The 12,105-nt window shown below is 50.8% G+C and overlaps 2 protein-coding genes across 3 annotated transcripts; one reads left to right on the forward strand and one right to left on the reverse strand.

The window, feature by feature from the left end:
* The first annotated feature begins 1,293 nt into the window (after positions 1 to 1,293).
* Positions 1,294 to 3,838, forward strand: Swsap1 (SWIM-type zinc finger 7 associated protein 1). Its single transcript, XM_021172641.2, has 2 exons — positions 1,294 to 1,537; positions 2,190 to 3,838. Exons 1-2 carry the CDS (start codon positions 1,295 to 1,297, stop codon positions 2,781 to 2,783), a joined length of 837 nt encoding a protein of 278 aa, XP_021028300.1. The 5' UTR covers position 1,294; the 3' UTR covers positions 2,784 to 3,838.
* A 616-nt stretch (positions 3,839 to 4,454) lies between these two features.
* Positions 4,455 to 9,146, reverse strand: Epor (erythropoietin receptor). 2 transcript variants are annotated; one of them, XM_021172648.1, is made up of 8 exons: positions 8,887 to 9,146; positions 7,748 to 7,880; positions 7,234 to 7,409; positions 6,990 to 7,147; positions 6,221 to 6,374; positions 6,055 to 6,142; positions 5,313 to 5,400; positions 4,455 to 5,222 (listed from the first exon to the last, which is right to left on the reverse strand). In XM_021172648.1, the coding sequence occupies exons 1-8, from the start codon at positions 8,999 to 9,001 to the stop codon at positions 4,611 to 4,613; spliced, it is 1,524 nt and encodes a 507-aa protein (XP_021028307.1). In that variant the 5' UTR covers positions 9,002 to 9,146; the 3' UTR covers positions 4,455 to 4,610. The 2 variants fall into 2 exon arrangements, with proteins under 2 accessions (XP_021028307.1, XP_029337900.1); XM_029482040.1 differs by lacking the exon at positions 8,887 to 9,146 and adding an exon at positions 7,957 to 8,084.
* Positions 9,147 to 12,105: the final 2,959 nt, after the last annotated feature.

Genomic DNA, 12,105 nt, shown 5'->3' on the forward strand with positions numbered 1-12,105 from the left:
GATGGCTTAGAGGATTCTTGCCTGAAGATCTGTCACCCAGGGTCTGGTGAGATGGCTCAGTGGTTAAAAACACTGACTGCTCTTTCAGAGGTCCTGAGTTCAATTCCCAGCAACCACATGGTGGCTCACAACCATCTACAATGGGATCTGATGATCTCTTCTGGCATGCAGGTATACATGGAGACAGAGCACTCATATACATAAAATAAATAAATAAATCTTTTTTAAAAAATCTGTCATCCAGGGACACACATGGTGGGGGAGAAAGAACTGCATCCCATCCCAGAAGTTGTCCTCAGAGTGCATGCACCCTGTGTCAGTGGGACACACTCACACCAACTAAATAAATGTAATCACCCCCCCCCCCCATGGAGGGCAGAGTGCCTGCTCAGCATGGACAAAACCCCGAATTTCACCCCCAGCCTTGCATTAATTTATCATAGTGGCACAGGCTAAAATGTCTGGGACCCTACCAAAAAATAAAATTCCCCATATTCAACTATACAGAGTCAAGCAAACAACAGGTCTCTGTGAACTTTCCTTCGGTGACATCAGCAATTGTTCACACCAACACGTTACAATGATCACATGGAATCACAATATTCATTTTGCATGTGGGCAAGCTAAAAGTCTGGTTATCATCATCATTATTATTATTTTTAAAGATAGGTGCTCATGTAACTCAAACCTCAATATATATCTAAGGGAACCTACTTTTTTTTTTTTTGAGACGGTTGCTCTAGACTGGCCTTGATCTTAAGAGATTCACCTGCCTCTGCCACTCAAGTACTGGAATTAAAGGTGCGCGACACTACCGACCGGCTTCTACTTTTTTTAATGTTTAGATTTATTTTTACATGCGTGTGCGTATGCGCGCGGGGCCATAAATATATGGGTGCCACGTGCCCGCGGAGGCCAGAAGAGGGCGTCGGATTCCCTCACACTGTAGTTGTGCATGGCTGAGTCACTTAGTAGATGGTGGGGACTGAACCCGGGTCTTTTGGAGGAGCAGCCAGTGCTCGTAACGACTGAGCCATTCTCTACAGCTCCGACCTAGAGCCTGGGCGTCTCTGGGGAGCGCGTTTGGACCCTCGACCTTCCTTTCCTTTTAATCGATCACACGGCTTCTTGCAGCAATTCCCTCAAAGTACCCACTTCCTCCACGCTCCGCGTTTTGATCATTGGCTGACAGCTCCAGCGACGAACTTAGTCTGTGAGCTATAGCCAATGAGACCTCTCTGTGGGCGGGCCCAAGATGAGATCTCGCTTCTGATTGGTCAGCGGCACTCAGCAAATGGCGGAGGCGCTGAGGCGGGTGCTGAATGCCGGCTGCGCGGCAAGGCCCGGAGAGGATGGCGCTGCCGGGCCGCCATTGCTGTTGCTCGGCGCTCCGCGCTCTGCGCAGACGTCGCTGCTGTTTGCAGCCGCCCTTGAGGCGGCAGGGGAAGGCCGCGGGTCCGTCCTCTTCGTGACGCGAAGGCCCCTTCAGAGCCTGCCGCTCAGTACACCCACAGCGCGAGAGCATTGGCGGCTCCAGGTAAACGGAGGGCTGGACCTGGCAATGCCTTACTCAATGGCGGGCTAGGTCGCGCCTGAGTGACAGTTCGATAGGCAAATGGCAGCGTGGATCGTAGATTCACAACTAAATCGTCATAAAGCGTCTGTGGAAGTGGTGGGTGGAAGAGGCGGAGTAGGCACGTGGGACGGGACAGTGCGGGTTTAGTAAAGAAGAAGTGAAAGACCGTCCTGTGGTCGGGCGGCATTGGCGACACACCAAAACAAACCACCAAAAACAACAACAAAAAATACGGACTGGGACTGAACAGAGAATTTACCTAACATGCGCGAAGCCCTGGGTTCTTTCTATCCCTTTACTTGGTGATATATGCCTGGGATTCAGTTCTCAGGAGGTCAGAAGTGTCAGGCCATCCTTGGCTACAAAACGCATTTGCGACCATCCTGGGTTACATGAGGCCCTGTATTAAAGAAAAAAAAAGTTTTTTCCTTAAATAATCTTGAGCAGTGACAACTGCTGGAGAAGGGCAGGTGACAAGGGTGAAGTATTTGAGCTGGTGCTTCATCCTGGAACTTTACATATGGACCATGAGAGAAAGTATAGAAGAAGTGAGGTAGCCATAATAGGGAGTTTTGACCTCCTATATTAAGTCTAGCCTTTTCTTATCTTCTAGAAGGTTCGATTCCAGTACCCATCCTCAATTCAAGAGCTTCTCCAGCTGCTGGCCTCTGCCCATGAGGCCCCAGCACCGACCCCATCCCTTCTACTCCTGGACGGCCTGGAAGAATATCTCGCAGAGGATCCCAGTGCCCAGGAAGCCGCCTACTTGGCTGCATTGCTTCTGGATACTGCTGCCTTCTTTAGCCACCGTCTTGGAGCCAATGGCAGTTGTGGGCTTGTGGTGGCCCTTGAAACCCAGAAAGAAGCAGAGGCCGATGCCCCACATCTGGCATTACTTAAGCGGTATTTTCCTGCACAGTGCCGGTTGCAGCCAGATGCCCTAGGCTTGGGACAGCATTGCTGCCTTCGAGCCAGCCTAGAGTTGGGCAAACTGAGCCCTAGGACAGAGTGGTCAGTGAGTTTCTTACCCTGTGGAGAGATGAAGGTCACCCCATGGCTTGCCCAGGCTTCTAAGCTCAGCCCAGAGAAAAAAGATTCAAGTGCTGGAAGCCAGTCCTTAACTTTGGGATGTGACAACCTCCCTGGTCCTGGGTCTCCCTCAGATGGGATACTTACTTCAGAGACAGGTGCAGATTCTAAGACCTGAAAAATGTAGATTTTCTGTTTATAAGCTAGCATTATTGTCATCAGGGCTGGCAAGATCCCTTGGCAACAGGCACGATAATTTGACTGATTCCCGGGACCCACGTGGTAGAAAGATAGAACTGACTCCTGCAAGTTGTCTTCTGACCTCCACATTTGGGTGGAAGCACACAGCCCTCCACACTAATGATAAATTAGTAATGAGACCTTTAAGATAAGTAAGGCCAGCAGAGCCTTCCTTTGCCCACTCACCGTTGTCAATGAGATTTAGCCATGTTTCCTAGTTTATCTGCTGCATTTTTTATCCAGACAGGCTCTCTTAAGTCAGGCTAGCCTCAAACTAGATCCTTAGCTGAGGCTGTCCTTGAACTCCTGATCCTCCAGCCTCATCTCTTGAGAGTAGGGCCTATGGAGTACGCTCCTGTTCTTGGCTCCTCTTGCACATTCCATGGGTGCCCGTATCCCAGTTACCTCTGTGTGTTGGCTTACGTAGTCATCCACATGACCTTGCACATGTATTTAGGGTGTACAGTTCCGAGTGGATCCACTCCATATAGAGTATGCACATGTTTAGCTTGCTTAGGACAGGCCAGCTTAGGGAGGGAAAGGTGGGAGATCACAAGTGCAAGGCTATCTTTGGCTACATAAGGTGTGGGCAGCGATGCTGGCTCACACTGGACCCTGTCTCCAAAGCCCAAAGTGGGCCAGGTGTGATGGCACAGGCCTTTAGTTCTAGCATAGAGGCAGGTAGATCTGTATGTATGCAGGTAGATCTGTATGTATGTGTTTAAGAACAGCCTGCTCTACGTGGCAAGTTCCAGACCAACCAGGGCTACATAGGCCCTGCCTCAAAGACAAAAACAAACTAGGGAGCTAGAGGAGAGCCCAGTGGTTAGGAAGTCTCTCATCTAGGGAGTTGGAGAGAGAGCCCAGTGGTGGGGAATTCTCTCACTGTGAAGCCTTGGTTCTCTGTCTGTCTGAGTCATTTCCACTCCCGTGAAAAACCCCTCACCCATATTCCTGAGCATAACCCTAGTAAAACTTTATTGGTTCACCAAATTGGACTTTGGTGGTCTGTGTACTTGGGTTTTCTGTCTGGGCCAGTGGATGTCTGTTCAGGTCCGGCAGGAGATCAACAGTGGATATGGCACTAAGTTTTGGAGCAGTTGTATTGACAGCTAGTGACATATACACTGACCATTATGTCTGTCTGCATGTCGCCAGGTCCAAAAATTCAGTGCCATGTCTTAGGTCCAGGCAAAGATGAGGTCCCAGGCCATGACAGAGGCCTAACATGCAGGAAGCTCAAGTACAGTGCCTGGCACCCCTGAGCTGGGCGTGGTGGAGCATGCCTGGAGCCCCAGCACTGGGGAGGGAAAGACTGAAGCATCGGGAGGTCAAGGTCACCTTCAGCTACCGTGTCTCAAACAACTAAAATCTGGGCCAGCAAGAGAACTCCTGAGGGTTGTGGTGCAGTCTGCAGTCTTTGCAGCAACCCAAAGGCAACATGGGAGGCCGACAGGAGAGAGAAACAAGCACACAGTCAGCTAGCCTGGATCAGGAAATAAGGCAGGAACAAGGTGCATTGAGGTGAGAGGAGAGAATCAACTTCCATACATGAACTGAGGCATGCCTGCACCCACACTCATGTCATGTATACACAAATAAGACAAAGTCAAGGTAGAAAAATCGATATATATATATTTCTATATACAGACATAACTTCATCTTAACATTGCAAGGCTGTCTCTTCCTGCTCAGAGGGCCAAGATCAGCTGTGACTTTAAGTATAGCTTCACCAATCCTGTTCAAGACGTTGTAGGCTGGAGTCCTAGGAGCAGGCCACATAGCTGGGATGCAGAGGCTCTGAGTCTGGGACAAGGCTGTTCTCATAGGGGTGGGAGTAGGGGCCATCAGATGAGTCCCCGTGGACTCCCTGAGAGCCCCCCGAACTGTAATCTGTTGAGATGCCAGAATCGGACACCACAAGGTATAGGTACTTCAAGTGAGGTGGAGTGGGAGGTAGCTCGGGAGGCAGTGCCCGAGGGCACAGGAGCTGAGAGCTGGGGTCCAGGATGGTGTACTCAAAGCTGGAAGGTGAGGTGCCCTCTGGCCTGGGCTTTGAGGCCAAGTCAGACGGGCAGGAAGATGTTTCTGAAGTATCATCCATAGTCGCAGGGTCCACGCTGCCCCCAGGCTCTGAGAGGTTCTCACTGCATGGGCTCCGGGGCAGCAACCACTTATCCAATACCAGGTAGGTATCCTGGGCATGCTCACTGCCCACTGGCTCCAGTAAGGGCCCCTCATCATCTGCCCCAGGATCCCCAGCCTGAGTCACTGCCCAGCGTGGCTCTGAGAGGACCTCTAGGTGAGCAGGTGGATCCTCAGGGAAGGAGCTGCCCGGGCTCCACCATAGACAACCATCACGCTGCAGCAGCCACAGCTGGAAAAAGAACACCTGCGCTCAGAGGCACCTTCAGTGTGCAGCGGCAGCAGCAGCCCCCAGAATAGAGAACACAAACAGGTCACCTACCTGGAAGTTACCCTTGTGGGTGGTGAAGAGACCCTCAAACTCGCTCTCTGGGCTTGGGATGCCAGGCCAGATCTTCTGCTGCAGAGTCCTATTGAAATCGTTAGAAACAAGTCCATGGACCTGTGACACTGAACAACCTGTGCCCTCTCAAACCCACTACCACAGTGACTTTCAGCATTCCTGCAGGAATGAGCAACAGCCTACGAAGGAGGCATTAGCAAGGCCCTACCAAAGGATAACATAATTTTGAAGGATGCATAGGAGTTTGGAATATCCTGCCTCACACTCCCGTCCGTAGGCTAGGGATGGGATCCCCAGAACCACCAAAATTGCATGCATGTTTTTCAACCAAGTAAATAAACGCAGCCATGAAAGGCAAACAGGATGTGTGCTTACAGAAAAGCCGGAAGGGCAAAGCTTTGAGTGCACTGGGAATTATAAATAGCTAGTCAGATCATTAAAGCCACTGGCTTAAATCTTTCCCATTAAACTTTCTGGTTGATTTGACAAAGTTGACGACATTGGGAAATGGAACCCACAAAGGAATGCAGGAAGGAGCCCCCGCTAAGGTCAAGGGAACTCCAGCCACTGCCCAAGAGTGACATTCAGGAGTGTGTGTGTTCTAGCACTGACCTGCTGTTTGTTACCCTGGGCAAGTGCTCACCCCGATCTGAACTTTGCTTTCTCTAGAAAGGGAGATCCCAGGGGACGATCTAAGTCAGAACTCAGGTGAGGGGCTCACCGGCGGTGGGACAGCAGGGCCAGAACCGTCAGCAACAGCGAGATGAGGACCAGAATGAGAGACAGCGTCAAGATGAGAGGGTCCAGGTCTGGGAGGCAAGAAGGTCAGGGAGTTTGCCTGGTGTTTGGCCCAGCTCCTCCTGCACCCCGAGGAACTGGGGCCTCACCGCTAGCGGTCAGTAGTGACGCGGGCTCAGACCAGGCACTCCAGAATCCGCTGAAGCTCGGCTCGGCCATGCGCGCTCGAACAGCAAAGGTGTAGCGCGTCCCGCCCCGCAGGTTGCTCAGTACACACTCAGTGCGGCCTTCCAGGACCTCCACCTGGGGGCGGGTGGAGCCAGGAGACAGCTAACCAACACACCCAGTGAGAAGGGGACTTGGGGGCTTGCACGGAGGCATCTAGTCAGCACCCTAATTATGGGGAGGGTACTTGGGGGTGTTCAAATAATGGTATCAACTGATAAGTCCCGTTCTTGGCTCAAAGCCAATCAGATAGAAGACCCCAAAGTCAGGAACTGGCTGTGGGCCATATAAAGGCAGAGGCAGACACCTGACAGAGATCGCCTCCTTGATATCTGAGAATTTGTACCAGGTTGTGAGAGGGGCCGAAGCTCTCTGATGGGTTGTCCCAGAGGCATGAGCATCCATCAGAAATGTTCATGGGGGTTGGGGGACAGAACTCCAATGGTATGGGCCGACGATATGGCTCAGTGGACCCAAGTGATGGGAATAGAAAGCTCACAAAAATTGTCCTTTGACCTCTACAAGTGCACAGTGGCAAGTGTGCACCTCCCCCACACAAATAAATATCATTTTTAAAATATCTAAATGTCAGGCAAGAGAGCAGTTTTAAAATAGCGATGGGATGTTGGGCACTGGGAGAGGCACTTGAGGGACTTTGGGAAGGTTGGGTGGGGCTGTTCTCTTGGCTCTCACCCTTTGTGTCCCCCCTGCCCGGTTGCCTGCCGACACGTCCACTTCATATCGGATGTGGGTGGTCATAGGTGCTCCAGGAGGTGGCAGCCAGCGCAGCACCACGTGGCTGCCCTCTTCTGCCCTGCGCGCCAGCAGCCCCGCGGGGGCGTCCAGGAGCACTGCAGAAAGTAAAACGGATCCTGTAGGCGGGGACCCAGTTCGGTCCCCACCCCGATCGATGTCGCTCCCATCCTCTCTCACCTACCTACTTCATTGATATGGATGATGCGGTGATAGCGAGGAGAACCGGACGCCTCCGTCACCTGCAGCTCCAGCGGCACAAAACTCGACGTGTCCGCTGTTGGCAGTGAACACCAGAAACGCACGGAGCCGCGGACAGTGGGAGCCTGGTGCAGGCGACATGACTTTCGTGACTCACCCCTGTGCGATCGGGGGAACCAAGAAGAAAAGGTTGAACAAGTAGGGAGGGCAGGAGGTGATTGGAGAGTTTCGGATTTCTTTGACCCACATCGTGGGGACCAGAGCATTTTGACTACCACGATCAGGTAGTGCCCTAATTCCAACGTAATACCTGAGTCCATTGATGGAAAAGAATTATTCCAGCTCCGGCCACCCGTGGACGACCTCCACACCATCCGCACCACCCCCATCCCCTCCTCCGTTCCCGGAGTTTCCCACCCTTAACCTAGTCTCCAGGCCCATCCAGGAAGCTCTGCTGTACCCACCCTTCCTAAGGCCACCCAGTCCTGAGGACTCACTCGAGCTGGTATGAGAAGCTGTAGTTGAAGTCCATCCCAGAGCTCGCCGCTTCCTCCCAGAAACACACCAAGTCTTCCAGGCGTTGGGTGAAGCACAGAAGTTCTTCGGAGCCCCGGGATGCCAGCAGGGCCGCTAGAAAAGGGGATAGCCATGGTGGGGGGAGGGGGAGATCAGGGAAGCCCAGGTCTGCCTTCCACGGTGCCCTTACCCTCCCTCTTGTCGCCTGTGCAGATCCGATAATTTTAGTGCCCCGCCCTCTTCTCCAAAAGGGCCTTCGAGGGGTCTTGCAAAAGTGGGGCCTCAGAACTCCCAAGAGTAGCGACCCCGCCTGCTTTGTTCTACTCCTCAGTGCGCACGCCCACTCACCCTGCAAATTGAGCGCTCTGCGCCCCGCCCTAGCGGGTGTGTGTGAGCGCAGAGAACTCGGCCTCCTATCGGTTCCCGCAGGCACCCGGCTGCCCCCCGATAGCGCCAACCGTGTCCCCCGCCCCCTTCCTCCTCCTAGCAAGCCGTCCAAAGGATCTAGCACCATCCGCCCGCCAAACAGTGTTTACAGTCTGCAGCGGGTCTGTTTCACAGTCTCTGGGAGCTTGATCCCCTCCCCCAGGAGAGCGGACCTAGCACTACCTTACCCTTGCTATTTCTACCATATCACAGACTCCCTTAAAACACGAAACAGAGCCGAATGTGTTGGCTCTTGCAGGTCATCCCAGCAACTGGAGGTGGAAGCAGGAGAATCAGGAATTCAAGCTCAACCTCAATTACATAATGAGTCTCTGAGGGCAGCTTTGGCTACACAGACGCCACCTCAAAACCAGAAACAGTACAGGCAGAGTGACACATGCCTTTCATCCTAGCAGTTCCAGGACATCCTGGAATGTCTAGTGAGATCCTGTTTCAAACAAACAAACAAACAAACAAACAAACAAACAAACAGCCAAAACAATCTTAAGCCTTCTTCTGCCCTGAGCATCACTCCTGGGCGAGTGAGAGGCCCTGAGATGCCTCATCGAGTTCAAGACACCAGTTTGGCCCCTAGGACCCTCCCCCCCCCCCATCTGGAGGTTCAGGAGACATTTAGCCCCTGGGACTCAGGCTGGGAATTCAGGCCACAGCATTGCCCATGTACAGTTCTTACCTTTGCTCTCAAACTTGGGGTCCGGGAGGCTGGGTGAAAGTGCCCAGGCTGCCCCAGCAAGTAGGAGACAGAGGGGGCCAACCCGAGGCCAGAGGGGCACCCTGAGTTGGTCCATGATGCAGCCCTAGCTTCAGGAAGCTCAGGGCTCCAGCGCCCCTGTTTTGTCCCCCCCACCTCTCCTTCCCTTTCCTCTTTCCCCTTTCCCCTAGTCCACAGCTGGGTCAGCAGCAGCTGCCGGACACAGCTGACCAGGAGCTTCTAAGTGGCAGCTCCTTCTAGGGGGCGGGGCCAGCTAGCAGGCTGGGGACAGATAAGCTACAGCCACCAAGGGAACAGGGGCCTTCTTGGGCACAGCCACTGCCTAAAACAGTGTAGGGGGTGGGGCAGACAGCAGAGTTTTTGTTTTGGGTGGCTTTGCTAATGTGGTCACGGACAAGTGACTTAGGGAGTTTCACCTTCTAGTCAGGGCATCTGTGAATCCAGCCTGCTGTGCAGCCTGCAGGCCACAGATGGGAGAGAGGCTCTTGCTCCAGCCAGTATCTCTTCCCCAGCTCAGTTCAAAATAAGAATCCTAAAGGCAACTAGCAACTGGGTGTGTGAGTGGAATCAGGCTGTGCAGTGTGACAGACACGTGCTACGGTGTTTTCTGTTTATGAATACACTGATTTGGGATTATGAGATATTTACTATTTTTAAAATTACATTTGTGTGTGTGTGCATGTAATGTATGTGCATGCACAAATGCAGCAGGATGCATGTGGACAGCACAGAACAACCTGGGGAGTCAGCTCTCTCCTACCTTGTGCTCCTGGTGTTGAGCTTAGGTCTTCAGTATTGGCAGAAAAGTCCTTGGCCAGCTGAGCCATCTCACCTGAGCCATCTGTCTCACAGGTGAGCCCTGATTGTTTTGGAGACAGTGTATCCCAAGCTGACATCAAGCTCCCTGTATAACTAAGGATGATGTTAGACTCCTGGTCCTCCTGCTTTCACTTCCTGGGTGTTGGGATGACAGGCATGCACCACCTATGTGGTGCTGGGACTGGGACCCAGAGCCCCACCTTACTGAGCAAGGGCTCTGCCAACTCTACAGCTCCAGTATTGCTTGCTTTCTTCCATGCAGGATGTCACTAGATAGCCCATGCCGTCTTGGAACTGTGGCAATTCTCCTGACCCAGGCTTCTGAGTGCTGAGATCACAGACCTGTGCTTTCTATAGTTAAAAATAAAAAAACAAAATTGAATGGGGGTAGTGGTACAGCACTTGCCTAGCAGGTGGAAAACCCTGGGTTTATCCCCAGAACCCCCCAAATACAGAGATAGGTGGATGCATACATATACATACATAAGTACATACGTACATACATACATACAGACATACATACATGGGTAGATGCATGGATACATACATACATGAACAGACACATATATGGATATACACATACACACAGATACAAGTATGTATATGTTCATATATGCATACATGCATTGACACACCCATGGACAGATAGGTAGGCAGATAGATGAATAAATACATACATACATACATTCATACATACATATATACATACATTTATGATACAGTGGTTTAAATGAGAATGGCTTTTATAGGCTCATATATTTGAATGTTTGGATCCCAGTTGGTGGACTGGGCTGGAGAGATGGCTCAGTGGTAAGAGCTCTGACTGCTCTTCTAGAGGTCCTGAGTTCAATTTCCAACAACCACATGGTGTCTCACAACCATCCATAATGAGATCTGATGCTCTCTTCCGGTGTGTCTGAAGACAGCTACAGTGTACTTACATATAATAATAAATAAATCTTAAAATAAATAAATAAATCTTTTTTAAAAAGTGCATCCCTGAGGGCTGGAGAGATGGCTCATGGGTAAAGAGCAGTGGCTACTCTTCCAGAGGACCTGAGTTCAATTCCCAGAACCACAACTGTCTGTAAATCAAGTTCAAGGGGATTTGACACCCTCAGAAAGACATGCACAGGCAAAACACCAATGCACATAAAATAAAAATAAATCATTTTTTTTAAAAAGCTGTGGCCATTTTGGATGAGGTGTGTCACTGGGCGGTCAGCTTTGAGGTTTTGAAAGTCAATGACATGCCCAGTCTCCCTTGTGCTAAGCCTCAGGATCAGATGTGAGCTCTCAGCTACCACTCCAGCACCGTGCTTCCCACCATGATGATACTGGACTCACGCTCTGCAACTGTAAGCAAGTCTCCAATTAAGCCTCTTAGTTTATGAGTTTCCTTGATTGTGGGGTCTCTTCACAGCAATAAACAGTAACTAAGACCCATATATACATACATACATAATATACACATACATGCTACACACTACATACATACTACATACATGCATACATCATACATACATCATACATACATACATACATACATACATACATACATACATACATGAATAGAGAGCCAGGGAGGTGGCTCAGGGGCAGTTTGTCTCCAAGCCAGATGACCTGAGTGACAGATGTGGCACACATAAAATACATACAATATAAACCACACTAAACATATAACACATAAAACAATAGCAATAAAGCCAGAGGTCAGTGTGACGCTCTTCAGAAACCCGTATAGTGGAAGGACAGAACTCATGCCGCAAGTTGTCTTCTGACCTCCACACGTGTACACACAATTTTTATTTAAAAAGACAGTACAAAGGTACATACAGGTAAGAAGCTGGTGTAGTAGCATACATCTGTAATCCCAGTGTTTAGGAAGCTGAGGCAGGAGGACTGCCATAAATTCAACAACAGCCTGGACCACATGTCAAGATCCTGTCTCAAAGTCAATCAAATTGAAAGGCAGATGCCTGAGGTTGGAAGGATCGCTCAGTAGTTAAATCTCTCAAAGGGTTGGATTCCCAGCACCTATATGGTACCTCATAACTGTCTGTGACTCCAGATCCGGGAGATCCAATACCCTCTTCTAGCAACCATGGGCACTGAATGCATGTGGTGTACATGTATACACACAGGCAAAACACTCAAACATGTAAAGCAACAGCAAAAGTCAGATATCACTGCAGCTCTCTTCCTCAGGAAACGGGCTTCTGTAGTGTTTGCATAAGCCTTAAAAGTCCTTTTTGAGGCTGAGCAGTGGTGGCGCACGCCTTTAATCCCAGCACTTGGGAGGCAGAGGCAGGCGGATTTCTGAGTTCGAGGCCAGCCTGGTCTACAGAATGAGTTCCAGGA

The sequence above is a fragment of the Mus caroli genome, chromosome 9 (assembly GCF_900094665.2).
Source record: "Mus caroli chromosome 9, CAROLI_EIJ_v1.1, whole genome shotgun sequence".
NCBI lineage: Eukaryota > Metazoa > Chordata > Mammalia > Rodentia > Muridae > Mus > Mus caroli.

What these genes read in the sequence shown, in the direction of transcription:
- Swsap1 (XM_021172641.2), top strand. Translation starts at nt 1,295, where the DNA reads ATGGCGGAGGCGCTGAGGCGGGTGCTGAATGCCGGCTGCGCGGCAAGG. An exon ending in GAGAGCATTGGCGGCTCCAG is followed by an intron (nt 1,538 to 2,189) that starts GTAAACGGAGGG and finishes CTTATCTTCTAG; the next exon opens with AAGGTTCGATTCCAGTACCC.
- Epor (XM_021172648.1), bottom strand. Translation starts at nt 9,001, where the DNA reads ATGGACCAACTCAGGGTGCCCCTCTGGCCTCGGGTTGGCCCCCTCTGT. An exon ending in GTCACTACTGACCGCTAGCG is followed by an intron (nt 6,143 to 6,220) that starts GTGAGGCCCCAG and finishes CTTGCCTCCCAG; the next exon opens with ACCTGGACCCTCTCATCTTG. An exon ending in GCCCTGCTGTCCCACCGCCG is followed by an intron (nt 5,401 to 6,054) that starts GTGAGCCCCTCA and finishes CGATTTCAATAG; the next exon opens with GACTCTGCAGCAGAAGATCT.